This window comes from Colius striatus, chromosome 10 (assembly GCF_028858725.1).
Source record: "Colius striatus isolate bColStr4 chromosome 10, bColStr4.1.hap1, whole genome shotgun sequence".
Lineage (NCBI taxonomy): Eukaryota > Metazoa > Chordata > Aves > Coliiformes > Coliidae > Colius > Colius striatus.
In genome coordinates this window covers 26,076,379-26,099,663 of record NC_084768.1, presented here as the reverse complement: position 1 = coordinate 26,099,663, position 23,285 = coordinate 26,076,379, and the positions used below count along the sequence as shown (strand labels likewise).

The window sequence follows — 23,285 nt, the reverse complement described above, 5'->3', positions numbered from 1 at the left end:
GGCGGCCGCGCGGGCACCGCGCCATCTTCGCGCCCGGAAGCGGTGTCACGGCCCGGAGATAAGATGGCGGGCGGCTGCAGCGCTCCGGAAGCGGAAGCGGCTGTAGCCCCCTGAGGGAAGGGGAGCGCGGCGGCTGGGCCGCGGAGCTGCTGAGCGCCCGCCATGGCCAACCGGACGGTGAAGGATGCGCACAGCATCCACGGCACCAACCCGCAGTACCTGGTCGAGAAAATCATCCGCACACGCATCTATGAGTCCAAGTACTGGAAGGAGGAGTGCTTCGGCCTGACGGGTATGGCGGGCTGGGGCTGGGGCAGCGGCGGCCCGGCGAGGCGCCTTTGCTGATGGCCTGTCCCTCTCTTAGCCGAGCTGGTAGTGGACAAGGCCATGGAGCTGAAGTACGTGGGGGGCGTCTATGGCGGCAACATTAAGCCTACGCCTTTCCTGTGCTTGACGCTGAAGATGCTGCAGATCCAGCCCGAGAAGGACATCATCGTCGAGTTCATAAAAAACGAGGACTTCAAGTAAGTCGATAGCCCGATTTTCCTGTTCTTTGTTGCCCAAAACATACAGGGAAACTTCAGTGGAGGAATTAACTTTTAGCAGGTCTCGATAAACTTTCGTTGCTAAAAAAGCAAGTCCTTGCTCTTGCTTTCAAGGCTGCTGTCCTGTCCCTTGGGCCCTTGGAATGTCTTGCCTTTATGGCATGTTCTCACTGTAGCATCATTTTACCTCTGTCTGAAGTGTTTGGAACAAAGTCCCTTAAGGGAAATGCATTCATATGCATTTTCTTCAGTATTTTCTTGAAGGAGGAAATCTGAACAGTGACATGTCTATTTTAGTATACTGATTTTCCTCAGAAACTTATGGGGGCAAAAACCTCTTTTATCTACTTGTCTGACTATGGAAAAAGGTGGGCTACATCAACTGGCTTACCTTGCAGGTACGTCCGAATGCTCGGTGCACTGTACATGAGACTGACAGGCACAGCCATTGACTGCTACAAGTATCTTGAGCCACTGTACAACGACTATCGGAAAATAAAAAGCCAGAACAGGAATGGGGGTAAGCAGGCTCGCTGAGCTGTGCTTTATTAGTGCCTCACAGATGATCTTTTGTGAAAAGAACTGTCATGTTAGATACTCATGTCATGTAAATACTCAGTCACACAAGCTTAAGAAGCATGGCATAACCCATCTTTTTCTTAAACCTACTTTTACTTCTCTGTCCTTTGGGCATCCTGGTGTCAATTTTGGCGACTTGTACACTGTGTTGCTTATTTGCATTCTCCAAGTACTTACACTTTCTGCTGGGCACTGAAGCAACGGTTCTGTAAACATCAGAGTCATCATTTGAATGCTGGGTTAAGCACCATGAATCTGCTGATCCTAGCTGTGCAGCAGTTTCCTTTTTCCAAGATGGGCCTTATGATTTTCCTCATCTTTTGATAATTATCTCAGAACTGTTTGTACAATCTGCTTGACATAAACGGTCTGCAGTCTTTTATCTTTAGGCACTTGTGTTAATTTTGTCTCTTGAATGCTGGGTCTTTTCTCCCTCCCCCTAGAATTTGAACTGATGCACGTGGATGAATTTATTGATGAACTCCTCCACGAGGAACGTGTCTGCGACATCATTCTGCCTCGATTACAGGTTTGGAAAAGCAGATGGCTATGGAATTCTTAACTGTATAGGATTCAGTAGCTATGTCAGCCACTGGCTTGTTGTAGGAAGTTACAGTGCAGGCCCTTCTGGCCCACAAGATGCCTTCTTGGGTGTTTGTTTCTTATTCAGGTTATGTACGATCACGTTGCAATTTCTCTTAGAAACGGTATGTTCTGGAAGAAGCTGAGCAACTCGAGCCTCGGGTTAGTGCTCTAGAGGAAGACATGGATGATGTAGAATCTAGTGAGGAGGAAGAAGAGGAAGATGAAAAGGTTGGTGAACTATTTTGGAAAAGGATGGTTAAACCTGGTGCCAGACTGTGTGAAAGGAGGCACCAGGAAGCTGCCTGCAACTCTTATCTTCTTCTTATAGTATTTTCATGTAAGTTGCTTGTGAGAACGTGGTAGACCCTGAAGCAGTTCTCAAGTGCTCTGTGTCTCTTGACATTCACACATCTGTCTGTTCTGTGTTTCAATGTCAGATAAATTGTTTTACACATGTATGTAATGGAGGGATCTAAGGGTGATCAAGTTATGGTGACCATCATAATTCATTCTGCTGTACTTCTTAAGAATCCATTTTGCCTTGTTTCCAGCTGGAACGAGTGCCGTCCCCTGACCACCGCAGGAGGGGCTACAGAGACCTGGACAAACCCCGCCGGTCCCCGGCGGTGCGGTACCGGCGGAGCCGCAGCAGGTCTCCCCGCAGGTGACCAGCCTCTTCTCAAGCACTATTTTTACCTATGGTAGTGCAGCTGGCTGGGGCAAAGCATAGAGGCAACAATGACAATTCACCTAGAATGTCTTATGCCTCCTGCTTCCTTTGGCCACCCAAAGGCGAGTTGCAGTGTGCAGCCACAGTCAGCCCATCTGCCTCTTCTTCTGCTCCTTTGGGAACTTGAAATGTGACCATGCAGTGCAGATATTAAGGAGAACCAAGTGCTTTGTTTCCATGTAAGCCAGAGGCTGCAGAGACATCCCCATTGATTTGTTCTTGGTGACAATATGCCAGGAAAAACTCCTCACTAAGCTCCTTTGCTCGCTGTATGGGCCAGTCCAGGAGCATGTACTGCCTCTTGCCCAGCAAGCCAAAAACACCCACTGGGGACACAGGGGAGGGCAAGGGAAGTGCTGGTGCTGTTGCTGGAGAGTAGGGGAAATCAAACAGCTGCTTCTGGTAAGGACTTTTAGTAACGTTTTCCTTTCTTCCACAATTACAGGCGAAGCCGCTCTCCAAAGAGAAGAAGGTAGATTTTTATTCTATTATTAACCTTAGAATGTGTGCATTTTTAGTATGGTTGTCTTAAAAACTTCTCTCTGTCAGCCCATCTCCACGGCGGGAGCGGCACCGCAGCAAGAGCCCCAGACGGCACCGGAGCCGGTCCCGGGACAGGCGCCACAGATCCCGATCGAAATCCCCAGGTATTTGGCACTTAGAGAGGAACTGGGCAAGACTTTATCAGCAGAACATCCACTGCAAGAAAAATCTGTGTCCTCTTTTCAATAGGGAAGCACAGGTGCTTCATCTGGCTCATAAACCTGTTAGTTATATGAAAGCACACCGAGAGAACTCTTTTTAATACATGCAACATTGCCTTGAAGGTGCTTTGAAATACTGGCCAGGAGGTTCATAAGGGTGGCTAATTAAGGTTAGGGCTGTTCTGGCATTATCTAGGATGCTTTGTCACTAGAAACACATTTCATTAGCAAAATAACAAAGAATTCAAGAGTCTACAGCAGTAACTGTTACCTTTTATCTCACAGGGCATCATCGGAGTCACAGACACAGAAGTCATTCCAAATCACCTGAAAGGTAAAGGCTTGGCCTGTTTCCTAAGGGTGTTTCTATTGCTGTATGAGCTCGTACTTCTCATTTCACCCTGGGGACTGAAGCTGTTCTTACAGTGCTGGAGATCAAATACTTCATTGGGTACCTCCCTTTGACCACAGACACCATTCCTTGTTTCTGCGGGTCATGTTGATGTTTCCAAACCGTTGCTAGTGCTGTGTCACAGGGTGCTTTTTGTTTTCTCCTGTTTCAGATCTAAGAAAAGTCACAAGAAAAGTCGTCGAGGGAATGAATAACAAATCAAAGCCTGCACACAGTTTAAGGACCTTGACCTGCAGTCTCACACTGTCCTATTTGCTTAGGGGACAGTTGGATATGTACTGGCTGCTTGAGCAGTCCACTTCTTTAGTCCTTCTCCTCTTGTACAAGTCGTGTTTGGTTTGTTGTTTTTGTTTTTTAATTAAAAGGAAGCTAAGGCTACAGTTTATGTAGTTACTCATCTTTGTCACAGAGTGTGAGAATTGTTTTTAATTTTTTTTTTCAAACACCTGTAAAAATTAATGAAGAACAATTAAAAAAAAAAAGTTTTGTCTTTAGGTTCCTGGCTGTTTCTCTCAAATATGCTGTTTAGATGTCCCCTAGTTGCTGCTGGCATCACTTTCAAATCAGGGCCTTCTACTGACAAAGGGCCACTGCATGCAGGTGCCAGAGTGAGAATATCTTTGAGTTGCAAGCAGTGCAGTGCTACCACCTTCCATGATCTCAAAGCTCTAGTACAAGGAAGGTGGGCTGTCCTACGCCTCCAGTGTGTTTACTCAAAAGCTCACTTAAACCAACTCTCACACAACACAGCTGGTTCTGGGTCCTGTGCTAAGCCCTGTAAGGTGGTTCTCATGCTGCTCTCCAACAGTGAAAAGCTTTCCCCTAGAACAAGGCAGACCACTTAATTCTTTTCAAGCAAGAAGTTATTTGGTATATTTAAGGACAGTAAACTGCTACTTTGACCACTGCTTGTGGCCTACCCAGGACTGAGGACAGAACATGTCCCCATTAGACTCAGCTCTACTGTCTCTGAATGAATTTAACATATTTCAAATTAATAATTAAGCTTTTACTCAAGTTACAGTTCTCATTGTGGTATATTTAATTAATATCAGAGGAAAGCAGTTATGTTAAAACCCTTGTGCACCATCCCTTTATTCATCATCTTGCTTCAGGAGCAGGGATTGACAGGATTCTCTCCTAAATATTTTCATGTGTTGCCCCTGACTGTAGCTGACACAAAGAGGAGTATTCCCTGTGAAGTTACGGAAAGTCCCCTTTAAAATTACTTCATATTACACTCTGGGTTTTTTTGTATGTTCATGAACAGAAAAGTAGGTGTATTCTTCCCTCCCATCAAGTCTCTTACAAGACACACTGGCTGTGAGCAGGACATGCAATGCCACCAGCATGGGAAAAGGAGGTGGTTGGTATACTGACCATAGGGCTCGTTAAAGCTGCTCATCTGTCAGTTCTTCTACAAGATCTTTAAATGCAAGCCATTAGTCACAGTTAAATGCAAGCATATATGCAAACAGGTAAGAGGATAAAGCCTTATGTCCTTTTTTTTGCCATTTTATTTTTCTTTTAAAAATTTTTTTGGCACTACATAGTTCTGTAAAGAATAGAAGTGACAAATTTTTCAGCACATGAAATCCCCTTCTAATTTTATTTTTTTTTAGAACAATATATATAAAGTCTGAAGCAACCAAAGTATGAATACAGCTAATAGAAAATAAAGAACTTAATTTTAAAAATTCTCTCTCTTTACAGTTTATCAAGATAAAACAAAACACAATTCCCCTTAAAAATAGGGTAATAAAATAGATGAAATTTGTATCACTCGGTTTTGTGATACTAGTAAAAACTATAGTTCATATCTATGTACAAATGATACAGTTTAAAAACAGTCTTAAATAATCTTGTATCTAAACATGTTGCATTAAGATTTTAAATCAGACCCTGAATTTTCTTCCTCCCCTCCCCTCCCCCCCACCTACTCACAATCCCATCAAATTTCACTTTTTCTGTTGAATGTAATTCAGATTCAAGTGTGGGTGTCCTTGAGACAGAAGCGAGAACCGCTGGTTACTCTGCATCAGTGGACCAGCTAAAAGAAAATGGATTACAGTTACTTCAGCAAATTCAACACAGTGAACAGTGCTTGCCTATATTCAATGTATTTATCTTTCCAGTAAAGCCATTTACTAGACTGACTATCTGTACGACTAACCCATCTGATGAGACAATGCAGTATTACTTTAATCCTATCTCCAGCATTCACTCAGAATCACCAATACATCATTTTGTTGCATTTCTTTAGTTATTTAACTAAAAGAATGTCAGGATTTTAAAATACAGCTTTGACTTGCAAACACAGCTACAGCCAATAGATTCCATCGTGAAAACAGATTTGGTGTCCTTAGCTCTCATTTTATGGCAGGTGACCCAGCAACACAGCAATTGCAAAGCCTCCAAGTAGAATTTGAGCATAGTTTCTCAGCCCTTCCTGATCCTGCCAGATACTCAGCACCTTTACCATTCACTATCATCAGCAAGAACTGAGATTACAGTCAGTCCTTCAAAGCACCAAATAACTGAACCTGGTCAGTCTTTGACAGCAGAGGGGTTGGACTAGATAACCTCCAGAGACCCCTTCCACCCTGGGTTATTCTAGGGTTGTCTATGGAAGTTATTCCACAGGGCAAGGTACAAAAAGCCAAATAAAATTAATTAGGACAAAAATTTCTTCATATTCTTAACACGCTCATGGGGAAATCATCTTAATCTCCAGTGGCTCTACAGTGAAGGAGAAAGAGGCCAGAAGTGCAGCAGTTAGGCTCAGATTTCAGAATTTGACTTAACCCCTCCCCTCCCACAAAGATTTTCATCCATTTATCCATACAGGAAGCTGAAGTGTTGATTTCACTCTTGGATTCATTATGGTTCCAGGGAGCCTAGCAAGTGAAACATGATTCCTTGGCTTTTAAAGCCTTTGAAACAGTAAAGAGACATGTTGCATGAGCTGTTGATTCACATACTAGTTCTAGTACCTTGAGGGTAGAAAGGTTTGTTCGGTGGGTAGCTGGCATTTCCCTGCTGCATGTAGTTCTGAGGCATATTGTAAGGCCACGCTCCTCGGAGGAGAGGAAAATGGGTAGGGGTCCCATGGTCCCAAGGGACAGAAGGAGGGTTCATTTTACCAAACTGTCCTTGGAAACCCTGATCTATTTTTCAATTAAAAGGGAAAAGCACATTGCAAGTTGAAATAATTAAACAGTAAGTCACAAATACAATTTACATCTTAAATAACAGTTTGCAGGGGACAATGTGATTAGTCGGATGTGCTACTCTTTTTTTGTTGGTTGTTTTGTTTTTTAAATATACATCAGTAAAAATTACCACCTAAATTACTTCATTATCCACTATTATTGAATTTATCAGGGAGGAAGACAGAGGATGAATCAGCATTAAAATCAAGACCTACAATTTCACTAGTCTTATTCTCATGAAGAAAAATATAATTGAATGGTATTACTGATGTCTGATCCCACACAGATATTCACTGTCACTGACAGAGATGTGACATCAAAGCTATTATCTTACTGCAAGAAAGAATTCTCAGATGTACACTGGAATTCCACTAACACTTGTATGCTTAAGAAACTTGGTGTCTAGATCATTGGACCAGCTTCACGTTGATTTTGAGAGATAAAATTAAAACCATATTGAAGTAAGCACACAAACTGTAGGTTATTTCATTTACAAGCTCAGTACCACTGCAGCATTAAGGATGAGAAATCAAACATCCAAGGAGGACACACACCAGTTGTTGGGAAACACTGTGTATTACTAATCCTGCTCCAAATTTTGTAAGGCACAGCAATGCCTGCCAATTTAAAAACCTCCTCAGTGTTCATTTAAAAATAAATAAATAAATTCAAGTAACTATTGTTCTCAGTGTATCAGTTACCCTTCAGGGTCATCACAGACAAAAAAACCCTCCAAACCAACTTGCAGAGTGACTTTCATTAAGTAAACTATGTGTTAAAAGAGCAACTTTTGTACAATTAAACATCAAGCATGGCTCTGGAGTGCATATGAAAAAAAAAAGTTGTCTGTCTGAAACTTCTAATGATCCTACTTCAGATCAATTGTCTACCAAAAAGTCATTCCTTCACAGCCAGGGTTATGTGAGCCAAGACAAAAGTTTGCACAAACTTATTGTTCCAAAATTGTCTTGAGTAAGTAAAAAAAGCAGGCTTCAAACAGAGAGCAGAGAGTTTACCTCTACTGTGTGCCTACCCAGTGACCCTTCACGGCATCTAAGCCAAAAAGGACACAAAACCTATTAAAATCGAAAGAGGAAAAATACCAGGACTGGGAACTAGGAGTGTTATGAGACTGGAAACAGATGGAAGCTGAGGGAAGGGAAAAAAAAAAGTACTGTGACTGACAGGACAAGAAAAGTGTGAAACCTTCGGTGCAGGCCCGATGGGAGAGGAAACAAACAAACTGAGATAGAGCAAAAGGCAAAAGACTGGGCTTGACTGACTACATAATGAGAAACAGGGCTCATTAAGGGAGAATGGAGCAGAAACTAGCATATGAGGAGCTTGTCTGAAAGAAGGCAGCTACCTGGGTAAGAAGATCTAAGATTGGGAAGAGCTGCTTGAGAAAAAGTCAGAGCTGGGGTGGACATAGAGGAGGAGATAGATGAGCCTAGACAGAATGAAGATCAGAAATGGAGAGGCAGGGACAAAATGCACTGAAGGCATAGAAAACACTCTGGTAGCAGTTTCTGTATCCTCCAAAACATATTTCCCGCAAAGCTCCACAGAAAAATGCACCTTTCCAGCATCTCAACAAATGTCTGAAATTCACTGGTGAGTTATACCTCAACCAGCTGTGCTGACTCAGCTGAAAATCTAAGGTTGCTGTTACTCTCCTTATCAGTGCAGAGAAAGACTATGCAGGAGGTTCAAACTTTCCATCTTGCGACGAACAAACACATCACTATATTGTTTGATGGATATGTTTTAAATGGAGGAGGAGTTACATGCTCAGATTAAACTAGAAGACCATTATCAAGATCTAAAATTTAGAGGTCGCCATGGTTTATGTTGCATAGAAAACTATATGGGCTTCAATTACCAGACACCGTTTTTCTCAGCTTCAAACACACAAATGTACTTGGCTCTGGTATCAGGCAAAAGGTTTTTGCCCACTTGTCACAGGGAAAATCTGTATGAAGTACTTTCAGCAAATGCCATTGAGATCATGGCAGTTACATGTGGCAGGATAAACCACAGGAAAACGGAATGCATAAGATGATGTTGTACCGCACTGAATGCAAGGAGGCAATATGCAACTGGCACAACTGTAATTCTGCCACTTTCCCAGTTCGTAGTTGCAGTCTCAGCATTCATGTAATAACCTACACAACAACATAAATGGAAACCATATTTGTAAGCATATTCACAGATGTGTGCTTTAGACTCAATTATCAGAACATTTCCCAGTTGAATGCCTGATTTCTCAGGAGCTGCTGTTAATGGCAGACAGGACCAACACCTGAAAGTTACAGGAATCCAATTTGCCTCATTTTTTTTCCTGGGAAAATGTCAAGAGAGCGAAAGCAATAACTCAGTTTCTTAAGCATTGTATTTTTTATATTAAACAAGTTGAAAAAGAGTTAGCTGTTTCTGTAACACTTAACACTTGTACACAAAGTGCGAGAGGTTTGATACAACAGAGAAGAGTTACCTGAGTTCCCCACAGTGCCATTGTTCACCAGTGAGTTTGGAGTCACAGGATTGTGCCAGTGTCCCTCATGAGAGGTGCTGGGGATTCCCATGGGCCTGGCAGCAGGCTGCGCAAAGATGATACTGGGATCATTCAAGCTTACACTGCTCTGGTTATTTGTGGTGCTGTTGCTGCCAGATCTCATAGAAAATGGAACATTTGTAGAATGAGGAGGGTTACCCGGTGCAGAGTGAATAACAGGCCCGTGAATAGGCCAAGAAGTGTTGGGAAGCTGAATTTGGTGGTGATGGTGCATCTGAAGTAGTCCCAGGTTATGCAAGGTGGAATACTGACCTGGGGGAGATTGGGGAAAGTTAAACAAAGGCAGCTGGACCTGATGGGGCGGCTGTGCACCCTGCTGTGGTTGCGGAACGTGCTTAGACTGGGATATTGGTTGTGGCTGAGTCTGGTTAATGGAGGCTGGCTGAGAGGAATTCTGTGTAAATTGTTGAGGTTGTGGAGAGTAAGATGACTGATGCGAATCAGACTGGAGGGGAAAAAAAAAGTATGTATTTGTGATTAGTTCACTGGCTATTTAATGGAGTTTTTCTTTAATAAGCACCCACTGCATTAAACTATTCATAAAAAAGGCAAAGCACTCCCCAGCATCACCCCAATACTGCGCCCAAGCTTCTGCTCTTTAACAAAGTGCAGTTCAACCAACACTGATTTTCACTCTCAGATGATTTGGTCAGCCTAATGTAGCACACCCTACCATCAGCAACATCACTCTGAGCAAACACTAGCCTTAAGCTCTTCATTCTACTCCTCATACATCTGTTTCTGATTTTTAATCAGTGTTTTCCCCACCCTCTTTATTTAAAGCCCAGAATCCCATTAAGTAATTACCTTACTTCTAAATAGAGTGGTTCTTATTACCACAGACAATTTTTTTTAAGTAATTCCAAAGTAAGGTTCTAATATTTAATTTTTATTTAACTTGTTAAACAAGAAATTGAAACTCTAAAACTCCAGTTTCATCCTGATGTTAGGCCATGGCTAAAGCCACAGAAAGAGCAACTATCAGAGCCTTTGCAGAGCTCTTACAAAGCTTTCTCTTTCAGCAGCAAAGGAAACAAGCATAAGCCCATTTCATCTGTTTGGTATTGCAACTAAGCAGAGAAGCACTTTGAGAACTGGAGTGGCTAGGAAAAAAAAAAAAAAGAGTTCTCTAGTTTACCTGATGAGTTAACCTAATCTGGCTTTAAGCACTGAGACAAGATGATGATGGTGTAAGATACATAACTCCAGAGAGAAATTCAAATGACAGATAGCTACATAAACCAGAGATGATTCTACTTGAATCTGTAATCTCAGTCTCCCAAGTTGCTTGTCTCCCTTCACAGACTTTAGTAGACAGCTAAGCCCTAAGTAACTCAGCTGCTGTAAACCACCTGAAGCTAAAGGTCTCTACAGCTTGTTACTATCCATGACTGCTTGCCTGTCTCTTTAAATTGGCAGTCACTTCAATAGGCAGAGAGGGCTGCAGGACTTCCCCATGCCAGCCTTTCAGAGTGTTCTTTATAGCAGCATGCTGTGTGTCTTTGCCTGGGCAAAAGCCAAAGCTGGGATTGCTCCCTGTTGCTATTCCAACTGTTCCTGTATGAGCGCCTCCTATGCCTCTCTATCGATCCAGGAAGAGAAAGTAAAATGGAATTTGAAAGACAACTGGTTTAACAGTTTAAAAGTTATAATAATAGAGCACAGACACTGACTACAGCTTTCCTGCAAACACTGAACAACCACAAGCATGCACTGGACACAACAGCAGCAGGAGAGGAGAAATATTAAGCTCCACCCTCTTGGTCTGCTTCCACACTCCTGCTTTCTCTTTTCTCTCCTTCTTGCTCCAAAAATTTCCCCATTGTTCTGTCTGTGCTTCCAGTGTGCTCTGTCAGACTTTTGTCCTGAATATTATATCTGCATTGAAGTATGACTCATCTGTGTTCCCTGCCTGTTCACAACAGCCCCTGAAGACAGTTCTCTTGAACCACAAAGAATCACGACAGTCACAAACATAAACCTCCAGCATGTTAATGCTGAGCTACACTTCTCTTAGTAACTCCAGAACATTGCCAGAATAACTAAGCACAAGACTTCAAAATGCACTCTAGCTTAAATCTCAAAGATAAGGAAGCTGGCCTTTCAAAATTGCAAACTATCTTGTATGAAATGTGACTGTAGTTTCCATGTTGAAAGACCATAAATGCCCTCCAATAGACACTACAATATAAACCAAAACTTCACTAACGGGCAGAGCGCAAAGTTGACATTATAAAGTCTCAAACTTGTTCAGAAAAAACTGTGCAAACCTACTCCTAGCATGGCCCTGGACCATTGGTTTGCTACAGCTTGCTTACTTCAATACTACAGCTAACTGGAACTTACACATTCTGATGACTGTCTAGTGCGCAAGGGTCGCTCCACCTGCTGCTGACTCACAGCCACTAGCTGTGAATTTACCATGCTTCGGACCAACTGGGTGCCTGATCAAGGAACAAAAAACGTTAATAAAATCCACAAGGTTACAGATGAGAACAAACACAGAACCAGAAGTCAGGGATTTCTCAACTCTCAGGTGACAGAGAGTAGGTAAATCCTTTAAGTGGAAAGCTTTCCCTCATTAATTCCCTTCCAACATTAATAGGTATAGCAGCTAAACCCAAAATCTAACTCGGAGTAATACAAATTCCAGCATGAACAAAGCCCATTTTGGTATCAGGTGGGAGCACTACTTGAAACAGGTTTCCACGCTACTGCTATAAGAAGTGAGATTTTAAATAGCAATCACAACAGCAGAAGCTTCTGAGCAAAGAAGACAAAATTAAAAGAGAGAGCAAAGGATATCAAAATACACAAAAGTAGCAAGGTTCTCTCTGAAGATAATTTATGATTACCTTCTCTTCTTTCTCAAGTACTGCAGACTAATGCCCAACACAGGGCCTAAAGGCCTAATTTGAATACGTTTGTAATTAGACTTGTCTCTGCTAACTAATTGGAAAACTGGATCTAGTTTCCAAATGCGTCTGTGTGCTTTTGGAAGTGTTACTTTAAGATCACTGATTTTTGGTGAAAATACATTTACTTACCTCTCACAGATGATGGAGGGTTTGCTAACATTTGAGAAACATTTGGAAGAGGGAACACATTGAATTATTACTATTACTACTCTTCCTAAATGCACCCATTGTGAGTGGAGGACAAAGAATGTAATACCATGAAGTACACTCAATGTACTGCTGAGTACATTTTTACCACCCATGCAAAGACTGTACTTCAGAAGACATTACTCCCCTTGAAGAATAGCAACCCTTAAGACTAAAAGCTGTATTTGCAATGACTGAAATCATTAACTGCAGAATTTTTTAAAGATAATTACCAGGTCTGTAGAGAAAACTAGAGAGAAGGTACCTCAACACTTTCCAATTACAATAACAACACTTAACTAACTTACCTGGCACGCTATTATTTCTCTGCCGGGTTTGTTTGAATTCAGGACAATCTCTTCTAACGTGACCCACATCCCCACAGATGAAACATCTTTTCTCTCTTGTTTCTCTATCATCTTCTTTCACTTCTTTTTCATCGTCTTTCTCATTCTCTTTTTTCTTCAACCTGAATAATAACTTTTATTAGCCATATCACAAAACCACAAGAAAAAAAATCTCTGTAGAGTTGTTATATTGGTATGCTCAAAGGAAATGGTTACATAAGTAACAGCTGTACCAGAACATAAATATCTTAGGAATCCCAGAAAAAACTTGGACTGCTTAAAAACCTGTTTGCATAAACTTAAACTTAGAAGCATTCCAGAACTGTCCAGAAACTATTTAACTGTGTTAGTGCAGAACCGTATCTGCAGTTAAGTAGGCTTAGTCTGATAGCTAGTTTGGGAGTAGTTCTACGCAACAACCCCAAAGAGTCAGAATATAGACCAAACAAGTTAGTTGTATCTTGTAGCTATAACCCCCCTGACTGGAGATGGCCGATTTCTCTGCAAGGGAATATTAGAAACCTGACCCTAGACAGGATGTGAAAGAAAGCACTGAGGTGCTTTCAGATATTCAGTACTAATACAACAAACAGGAGAAGAACTACTGATCAGGAACCAAAACAAGAAATAAAGGTCTTTTTCCACATAGTATCTGTAGAATTATAAAATATTCTGTATATAACTGTAAATACAATTGGATTGAGATTGTGTGGCTGTGCTGCAGCAGCAGTTTGCATGAAGACTGGATCAGAACTTCTTTTCCTGAGGCAGATGTAGGGAAAGAGGTGATGCAATTCAATGTGCTGGTGCTTGTGAGGAGTGTGTTATGGGAACAGCTGAAAGAAGTAGTCAACCTGTGACCTTAGGGTTGCCATCCAGTTTCATGTATCTTGAACTCTGCTGGCTGAACAAAGTCCTGTAAATAAGGACTTTGTAGCAGGAAGAGACCAACTGAACATAAGGAGTAAATGAAAAAGCCCAGACTTTAATCTGCATTCTAAGGGCTTCAACAAGGTTTTACAAAGGGTCAGACAACCTACACTGAATGGATCATTAAAAATACAAAGCTGTAAAAATGTGCATGGAGTGCACATTATCTGTTAATTCCTGCTTAACTCTCTTTGGAGACATTGACCTGCATGTACTAGCAACTCCCTGTGCAGGCATACTGGATCCAGAACTCTTCAGCGCAATTGATGTACAAGTGCGAGATCACTAAGTGACTGACACTAGTATGATGTTAGAGATGCATCTTAGCTACGTCCATGTTAATGACTCCTAGATTTTAGCAAATGAAGCTTTACCTGCCTTGCAGAGGTACATTATCAGATCTATTGAACAATTCAAATCTGACACTGTCTTAGCACGATCGCTACGGGAAATGCCTTTTTTATACATTACAAATTTTGCAGCCAAGTTATATGGTCTCCATCTGAAGGTTTACATTCTAAAAAGATCATTTAGTGATCTAAATTTTATGATAAGCTGTATCTACAAATAGATCATGAAGCAAAAGCATTAACATATAAAGACTGTTCATTTTCCTCTGTGTGTGCTTGCATAAACACTTAAGATTTCAAAAGATGATCAGAAATAGACTTAAAAAACCCAAAAATAGATGGGAAGTTAAGTATCAAAATACGAAGCTTTCATTTTCTCTGCAATTCAGCACATTCTTCATTTCCATTAGAATGTCAAATATCCAAACCTCTCCTGGTTTAATCTTATCCTGATTTTATGTTAGCTTTGTATATTACTTACCTCCTCCTCTTCGGACAATCTTTCATGTAGTGACCAATTTTTCCACAGACACGACAACATCTATCATTGGGTGCCAATTCCCCATCTGTCAGCACTTTTGAGTCAAAAAAGTATTCCTGTCAAAACACATCAGACAGATACAAGATATAAACTATTCCCTTACAAGACAGAAATGAAAGCAAGAGCCAGCTTTCATTTCCTATTGTTCCCTAAATTTTACTACTTCTAAGATTATACCTAGTCTTTTTCTTCACCTGGATAATGACAGTTTTTTCAGACATGTGTATCAGTTTGGGCTAAAAAGGGGTGTTTAGTCTCAGGGCCAGAGGCTGAACTTGCAAAACAGTTTATCCAAGGCTCCAGTCTGCTGCCTATCTTCTGCTTCCCCAAAGGCTCTTCACAAGGCAATTTTTTGCATACAATCTATTTTGGTATATGAGTCACCGCTTGTATGCTTTCCAAAGCAGCCTATGTCCCTTCCCAAGTGACATGATCATATTCCCCTAGAACAAAGCTCAGGTGGGAAACAGATGGAGCATCTGTTGACCTGTATCACTCCCCTCTCCTGGAATTCACTAAGGACAGCTGCAGTTCTAATGTGTGTCAGCAGGAAGGTCACATTTTACAGTCTCTGAGCAACCTAAACATCGTAAAAGCACTATCTTGCCGGAATGACTGCAATAGAAAAACAACTAGAAATGTCCTAACCCCAGCTCAGGAACAAAGTGCTGCTGTAGATAGGTAATTGACCAAACCTTTTTGCCACAGTTTCCTGTCTGTACATTGCGCAATACAGGGCAGTGGCTTAGAGATCGAGAGCACTTGCTTTGCTGGGAACTTCGGGGAAATAAAATTTTATGTGGTACTACAGCCATTACTTCCTTCACACAAGAGACAGCTCCTTTGCACACTGACCCTGCTCTCTGTCTTGCCTTTTAACCTTATGTAAAACATTCAGTGGAAACCTGAGGTGAGGCAGAACACCACAAATAACCACAATAAACAACCACACAGTATCTGTTTCCCAGAAGCACTGCAGCCTTGTGTTGAACACATATGCAAACAATTTTTTATAGCTAATTATCAGCAACATTTTACATACACTCACATATTTGTCAGTTACAGGTAACTACATCCACAGTGTAATTCACTATTATTTGTGCCACAGTAGTACTCAAAAGCTTCCATAAAAACAAGTCTTATTTCATTAGGCACGGTACAAACCAGAACATAGTCACCACATCAAAGACCATTTAATAGAAACTCATGAAAAACACAGATAAAGTAAGCAAATGGAAAGGAGAAGATAGGGAAGGATGAAGGGAAATGAAAGCTTTCAAATGATTTTCAGAATCCCTTAGAAACACAAACTCTCTGGAAAGCTGTTGGCAGTACAGTCCCCTAAACTGTCTTAAAAACACCTTTCCAATAAATGTCGAAAATACTAATTCCAGTCTGTTTTCTTTCGCTGCATGAAGAGTTAGGGAAGTTCCTAATGCTGTTTCTGGGCTTTACAGACATTTTTAGGGTTTTCTGCAATACTTACTTTCACACAAAGAAAAGGTTTATAAAAAAACAAAAACCAAAAGCAGCTTACTTTCCTTAAACCTGTCAAAAGTATCCTTCACCAATCCAACTAAATACTCCTGTGAATTTCATATTGCAGGAGCCCAAAAATAAGTGGTACATTTTATGCAGATGATGTATAATTACATGCATTGTGCATATCAAAAGGATAAATACATAAAAGATATTTGCTTTGGATGCATCAATTCAGTGGACAAAGTAAAGCACATACTGAAACTCTGAAAACTTACAGCTTCTCTTCCAACAGTTGGGTAGAACGGGGTACCAAATAATTTTCTCCCATTGATAAATGCCTTCATTATGAAATTGGTCACTATTGAAGAAAGACAAAGTTATTGGAAAACAACGGAAAGAATCACAGAATCACAGAATGGTAAGGGTTGGAAGGGACCTTTAGAGATCATCTAGTCCAACCCCCTGCAGAAGCAGGTTCACCTAGATCAGGTCGCATAGGAACATGTCCAGGCAGATCTTGAAGACCTCCAAGGAAGGAGCCTCCACAACCCCTCTGGGCAGCCTGTGCCAGGGCTCCCTCACCCTCACAGGGAAATAGTTGTTTCTTATATTTAAGTGGAACCTTTTGTGTTCCAGCTTCATCCCATTACCCCTTGTCCTGTTGCTAGCTACTATAGAAAAGAGGGATGTCCCAACCTCCTGACACCCACCCTTTAGATATTTATAAATGTTAATAAGATCTCCCCTCAGTCTCCTCTTCTCCAGACTAAACAGCCCCAGTTCCCGCAGCCTTTCCTCATATGAAAGATGTTCCATTCCCCTGATCACCTTGGTGGCCCTGTGCTGGACTCTCTCCAGCACTTCCCTGTCCCTCTTGAGCTGAGGAGCCCAGAACTGGACACAGGACTCCAGATGAGGCCTCACCAGGGCAGACTAGAGAGGGAGAAGAACCTCCCTTGACCTGCTGGCCACACTCTTCTTGATGCATCCCAGGATGCCATTGGCCTTCTTGGCCACAAGGACACATTGCTGGCTCATATTTAGTTTATTATCAATCAGGACTCCCAGGTCTCTTTCTGCAGAGCTGCTCTCCAGCAGTTCGACCCCCAGCCTGTACTGGTGCAGGGGGTTGTTCCTTCCCAGATGCAGGACTCTGCACTTGTCCTTGTTGAACCTCATGAGGTTCCCCTCTGCCCAACTCTCAAGCCAGTCGAGATCCCGCTGAATGGCAGCACAGCCTCTGGGGAATCAGCCAGTGCTCCCAGTTTGGTGTCATCAGGGAACTTGCTGAGGGTACACTCTGTCCCCTCATCCACATCGTTGATGAAGATGCTGAACAAGACTGGCTCCAGAACCGATCCCTGTGGAACTCCACTGGCCACAGGCCTCCAACTCGACCCTGTGCCATTGATCACCACCCTCTGGGCTCTGTCATTCAGCCAGCTCTCGATCCACCTCACTGTCCACTCATCCAAACCACACTGCCTGAGCTTTCTGATGAGGATGTTGTGGGAGATAGTGTCAAAAGCCTTGCTGAAGTCAAAGTAGATGACATCCACTGCTCTCCCCTCATCTAGCCAGTCGGTTATAAACTCATAGAAGGATATCAGGTCGGTCAAACAGGATTTCCCCTTGGTGAAGCCATTTTGACTCCCCCTGATAACCATCTTATCCTTCAAACGTTCAGTGATAACATTCAGGATGAGTTGTTCCACGCACAACACTTTAGAAATTAGTGAACATTCATCATTAGTAGAAATTAATAACTTACTTTTTCTAGAAACTCCAGCACCGAGATTATGATTCAAGTCAAAAGGATCTGTGTAAAAAAGGGAGAAAAACAAATCACTTAGAAAAATATGCAGCAGCAAAAGAAAAGTATTTTAAACCAGAGAATTCCATTTTAAATGCACTTTCAAAGTAGATGATGGCAAAGCAGTGCCGAGTGCTCCAAAATAGGTGATTAACCATTACAAAGAGCAATTTACTGACATATACTATAAGTCAGGAGACTAATCTTATTTTATAAGCTGCAGGATTTCCAGGGTCTTTTTTTTCTTTAACTTTGATGGTAGTTTCCTTATGTAGAGATCTGTGCAACAAGAACAGATCCTAAAGTAACAGCGTTCATCACTCCCTCATAATGGAACAAGAATTCAGACAGTACCTTCAATGGCAATACATTTGGATGTCCACTGTTTCTCAAACGTAGTTAACAGCTTCTTCTGCCGGATGCTGATCACATATTCCTTGAAGTCAAATTCTTCAGTGTAGAATCGCAGCAGCCCCAGCCAGAGTTCTCCAAGTGACTCAGTGTTTTTTCCAAGAGAAGGCAGACGCTTCTTCTGTATCGAATTGAAGACACACTTCGTTCAGCTACAGTTACTGAAGTACCTCTCCGCCTCCTGAACTACCTCTCTGAGTTTGTCTACCATGAGACACTTTTACTTGGTATATGTAAGGTTATGTCAATCCTGGATTGTTTATTAAAAGTAAAAACTATTATGTTTTTCAGGAATGATTTAAAATAAACCAAGACGAAGCAGATACTCATTTCAACAAAATGGGACTCCTTTGGTAAGTTAAAATAATATGGATACGTGTGTTTAACTGCTCTTTTAGATATGACACTGCTAGAAACGTGTTAGTTTCCAATAAAAACAGGCTTTAAGTTTTAATGACTGTTCTGGAATTAGAATATTACCAATTCTTCCATGTCATCAAAGAAAAAGGCGTTCCATCCATCCACCATTCTCTGTGGAATCTGTTTTCCATCAAATATCTACCAAAATAGAGACACAGTTACCACTCTAATTCAAAATCACCATGAGACACTTGCAGTTTTGCTGGTAAGAAACACTACAAAAACAGAGGTATTTTAACAATTACCTCTTATAGGCAAAATTTCCCATTGGTAAAAAGTTTGAAAGTCTTTTTGTATTATTGCTATACCTTTCTCTAATTATTTGGATATTTTATTTTTACTTGTTCTCTGCAACTAAGAAAACATGATTAAATTACTTCATCAAGATTCCAACATCCCTCTTGCCCACAAAATCTCTAAGGAGACTTTGTATGACTCCAATTACATTTTGACTTTAGCAAAGCCAAGAAGAAATTCCACTGTTATTTAAATGTACTCCCAGGGCAGCAATAAAATAACAACCCTCAACCACTACTAAAGTATCAGCAAGAAAGTCTGAGTCTCAACTGCAGTGCTTAAGCCAACTTTCCTCTTGCACAGAGTCAACAAAAAAGTCAGAAAAGGGTAATTTTCACAAGTGCTTGGGAGTTCCAGAGTATATCCAGGAAGAGGTAGATCGCTGACTAATTATATTCTCCCCACCCATGCAATGGAGGTACAGAATGTTATTTTCTTAATGAAGTTTCCTGGAACACAATATCTTTAAAGTTGTACAAAAGCATTAGCTATCTTCCCCCTCCCAGTGAAATAAAAAAAACCAACCCCTTCTTCTTTTATAAGAAAGGTGTTGAGCAATAACTAATATTTCTGACAATAACTGATGGAAGGGTTGGACTCACATCTCCAGAGCATCTGGTACAGTCTCATAATTACAATTCCCTTCTCTCCGTATCACCTGACAATATTTTTTCTATCCTGTTCAGCATACAAACAGAATCATGAGACCAAAATCCCAAAGTAAATAAATGTCATAGCAAAACATGGATCCAACAGATTCCCAATTTTGTTTTAATTTTCTTGGTAAATTTTACCCACAAAAATCAAGTGGGAGTCAGGAACCTGCTAACGCAGAAGAGCCCCGCAGTTCATTCATCACTAGACAAATCTAATTTTCATAGGCTCTTTTCCTGAAAACCTACCTCCTGAAGAACTGGAATAACTGGTGGATTCCTCTGCTGTAGGAAGTACAAAACCATAAGAATATAGGCATATGAAGACAGACTACCGCGGGATGCATCACCAATATCGCAGCGCTGAAAAGACACATTGTAAACAAAACACTCAATTTACATTTTACTACTCAGGACTAACAGCTACGTCAGAGAGCAAACACAAACCCCACCAGCAACAGAAAATACATTTGCCTCATTCACTACAATTGTTTCATGAAGCCTGAAAAATAAATGTCCTTAGAGTCAAGTGCCATCTGGCAGATCCACAGGATAATTTGACCAACAAAAAACTAGAAGAGCTTCTCATAGCCAAAAATATTGGCATTAGTTTATAATGTGCCAAATTGAAAAAAAGCAAATCCAAGTCCCCAAAACCAGATCTCAACAAACTTCCACATCTGATGTGCAGGTATCAATACTGTCAAATTGTTTTCCTGAACTCATGCTATTAGAGCTGTTTCTGTGACATCTTATTGTTTCAGCTTCCACCTTCTAAAATACACAATAATTAATTAATAGGCAAGTATTTCCAGGTGATACTGGCAACTTAAGCAACATCTGGCACTTTGCTAGCATACATAGATGTACCTAACTAAACCATGGTTCAGCCAGCACAACACAGAGTAAAACAAAGATCAGCGAATTACCTTACTATGCTTGAAAATCCTATTGCACTATAACCTTTCTACAGCACTTCCTTCTAAGCTACCCTTTGCTTCAAGCATCTTAGTTACAATGTTTTTACATTTTCCTTGTTCAGGCTTGAGGGGTTGTGGTTTTTCTGCATTGTAGCTGGATTGAAATTGAAAAAAATGAAGTTTTCCTTTTATCAGTTTCCTTTTAGATAGAAATCTTTCAACAGATAGCAGAAGATACCAGGAAGAATTTGATTCTGACACACACAATCAGATCGAGCACAGTCAGCTTAAGAAAGTGTACTTCCTATCAATAGCATTCTACTGGCTCCTTTCCAGTTGACATCAGCAAGAGATAAACTCAGTGGCTGTATCAGAAAGCACTGTATTCTACAAATAAGTAACTTTGTATATTACCTTTGCAAAAACTTTCATTGTATAGCCCAGATATTGCACTCTAGGATCTATAGCTGCATAAGTAGCCAGCATTCTTGTGTTATGCTGTGCCTGGTAAAATGAAGGGGAAAAAAAAAAATCAAACAGGTGTTTCAAGCAATTTATGGCCAATTAAAGTGTAGTCTGCAGCTCAAGCACAGGAGATGCATAATACAATTGGAGGGCAAAAAAGCACAACAATATCCAGTAAAACTCATGCAACATTTGCTGCACAAACGTAACAGAAAGGTGTAATCAGGACAGTATTAAGGCATCAACAACAATAAGAACCTTGAAAAACATCAAAGAAGTAAGTCTGTAAGATAACTCCCATTGGAACAAATTCCATAAACTGCATCTTCCTGGTTGGAGGAAAGAAGGCAGAGAGTTGTGATCAACGGGGCAGGGTCTAGTTCGAGGCCTGTATCTAGTGGAGGATCATTCACAGAAATGCTTTGTGTGCCAGCAGGCTGCTCTGCCTTCAGGTTATGCAGCTACTTGGGTTGGGCTGAGGGTGTGGGCCACTGAATTTAAATCGTGTAGAAAAAAACCCCAAAGAAATGCAAAAAAGTATTTTAACTCTAATTTAAAATCCTTCCTTAAATGATTATTTGAGTTACAATAAATTTTAAAACCTTCTTTGCACACAAAACCAAACACAAGCAGATGCTTACCAGTGTATTGTATAAGCTGATGTCCCCTTCTAAGCCACTTCGTCTGTGTTCAAATTTTACTATAGGCACTTTGGCTGTTGTTATAGGCAAGATGTTTCTCAAACCTGAGGAAGCAACACTTTAGTACATAAAACATTTCCATTAACTACATATATAGTATATATAAATACAATACCAATAATACTTTAAAACACCTACCTGGATGCTTCTTCAGAACTTTTGCCAAACCTTCTATTATTTCTTTACAGTTTAATTTCTAGGAAAAACAAATACCACAGCTTCAGATATTAAAACATGGACCCTAACACAACAAGCACATTTTCTATCTAACTTAGAGGAAAAGTCTATGAACAAAAAGAAGTAAGCAAGAAGCCAGAACATGAATTTACATAACCTGGTGATTCGTATTCTCTATTTGGACCTCCACAGTACACTAAAGGTGCATCTATAGCAGGGTAAAACAGCCTACAATTTGTTTCAATTGTACAGAGTGCAACAAACCAATGTGCTACTAGCACAATCCTACCTTGTCTGCATACACAATCTTAACCAAGTTAAAAAACCTCAGAAGAATTCTTGAATTCAAAATAGTAATTTTTTGTCAATTTCAGAAGCCTTACCTCTGCATTTTCATGGCCTTCCAATGTCATGCAGATATCCAGATCACTGTCCCGAAATCCAAAGCCGTTCTTTGAAGAGCCAAACAAGCAAAGTCGGGCTTTGTCTGATCGAAAGGGTAGACCAAAAGAGACAAATTCTTTTACACTTAAATGGTGAGTGCTCACTGTGCAATTTTGCTTAACTGAGATGTGTAGGTGCCCATAACCCTTAAGAGCTTATAATGTTACACTTGATAAAGGAGGAAGCACAATACTTTAAAAATTCTTTATAGAAAGTAAGGCAGGATGAAATCTATACAATTTTGATGAGTGAGGTATGTTACAGAAGTACTATAACCATTAAACGGCATCTCTAAATGTGATGTAATGTTTTGTGGTATGCAACTGCACTTTCCTGTTTCAAATAAATAAAAATCATGTGCAAACCCAGTCACAGCTTTACCCCATAGATAAGACAGAGTTGCTCTTAAGGTGGTCCAATCAATGCTCTGGTTCCACTCACACTTTATCTAGGTTACATAGTTTTCCTCCGACTAGGTAAATTTGGTCAATCAGTAAGTTTCTGTAACCACAACATACTGCTCCAGATGATAATGTCCCATAAAATATATTCATCTTACTGCTTGTCTTTCCCAATTGTTTTGTTTACATTTTTTATTTGAAACACAAGATTATAATGTATTTTCATTCTTGTAGAAGGCAGCAAAATCATGTAACTGAGAGTTATATGAAGCAACTTCTTCCTAACTGGAAAGAAATAATTTATCTGTTCAGTTGAAATCAATGCTAGGAAAATATACCTTAACACCTACTCAAAGCTCTTTCTAACCTTCAATAGAATGGGGAATCTGAAGTCTTTTAAGGTTCTGTAATAGGTCTCAATCCTCAGCTGCTGCCAGTTAAGTGGAAGGTAGAGCTGGTGGATGGAAGTATAGTCCAGAGTTCCTTG

At 40.7% G+C, this 23,285-nt stretch overlaps 2 protein-coding genes across 5 annotated transcripts in view; one reads left to right on the top strand and one right to left on the bottom strand.

Moving 5' to 3' along the window:
- The first annotated feature begins 59 nt into the window (after positions 1-59).
- On the top strand, positions 60-4,049 carry PRPF38A (pre-mRNA processing factor 38A). Its single transcript, XM_062004265.1, has 10 exons — positions 60-292; positions 365-524; positions 944-1,065; positions 1,568-1,653; positions 1,827-1,937; positions 2,261-2,373; positions 2,885-2,911; positions 2,989-3,086; positions 3,429-3,477; positions 3,707-4,049. Exons 1-10 carry the CDS (start codon positions 163-165, stop codon positions 3,747-3,749), a joined length of 939 nt encoding a protein of 312 aa, XP_061860249.1. The 5' UTR covers positions 60-162; the 3' UTR covers positions 3,750-4,049.
- The window catches only part of TUT4 (terminal uridylyl transferase 4), a 46,794-nt gene continuing 26,501 nt past the window's right edge, over positions 2,993-23,285 (bottom strand). For 2 of the 4 annotated variants that reach the window (XM_062004258.1, XM_062004260.1), the window contains exons 16-30: positions 22,337-22,440; positions 21,915-21,972; positions 21,717-21,820; positions 21,025-21,114; positions 19,940-20,053; positions 18,801-18,878; positions 18,264-18,441; positions 17,868-17,915; positions 16,372-16,454; positions 14,555-14,670; positions 12,755-12,915; positions 11,689-11,786; positions 9,262-9,787; positions 6,549-6,722; positions 5,280-5,605 (exon numbers count right to left, since the gene is read on the bottom strand). In XM_062004258.1, the coding sequence (XP_061860242.1) occupies positions 5,514-5,605; positions 6,549-6,722; positions 9,262-9,787; positions 11,689-11,786; positions 12,755-12,915; positions 14,555-14,670; positions 16,372-16,454; positions 17,868-17,915; positions 18,264-18,441; positions 18,801-18,878; positions 19,940-20,053; positions 21,025-21,114; positions 21,717-21,820; positions 21,915-21,972; positions 22,337-22,440 (2,024 nt within the window). In that variant the 3' untranslated portion in view covers positions 5,280-5,513. Of the gene's footprint in view, positions 3,204-3,414; positions 3,709-5,279; positions 5,606-6,548; positions 6,723-9,261; positions 9,788-11,688; positions 11,787-12,754; positions 12,916-14,554; positions 14,671-16,371; positions 16,455-17,867; positions 17,916-18,263; positions 18,442-18,800; positions 18,879-19,939; positions 20,054-21,024; positions 21,115-21,716; positions 21,821-21,914; positions 21,973-22,336; positions 22,441-23,285 lie in introns of those variants that run through there. The other 2 variants (XR_009819394.1, XM_062004261.1) reach the window with 2 other exon arrangements.

Bases quoted from the DNA above. Each gene is read 5' to 3' on its own strand.
- PRPF38A (XM_062004265.1), top strand. From the start codon at position 163: ATGGCCAACCGGACGGTGAAGGATGCGCACAGCATCCACGGCACCAAC. The intron at 1,654-1,826 runs GTTTGGAAAAGC...AATTTCTCTTAG, and splicing joins TCATTCTGCCTCGATTACAG to AAACGGTATGTTCTGGAAGA. The intron at 2,374-2,884 runs GTGACCAGCCTC...CCACAATTACAG, and splicing joins CGCAGCAGGTCTCCCCGCAG to GCGAAGCCGCTCTCCAAAGA.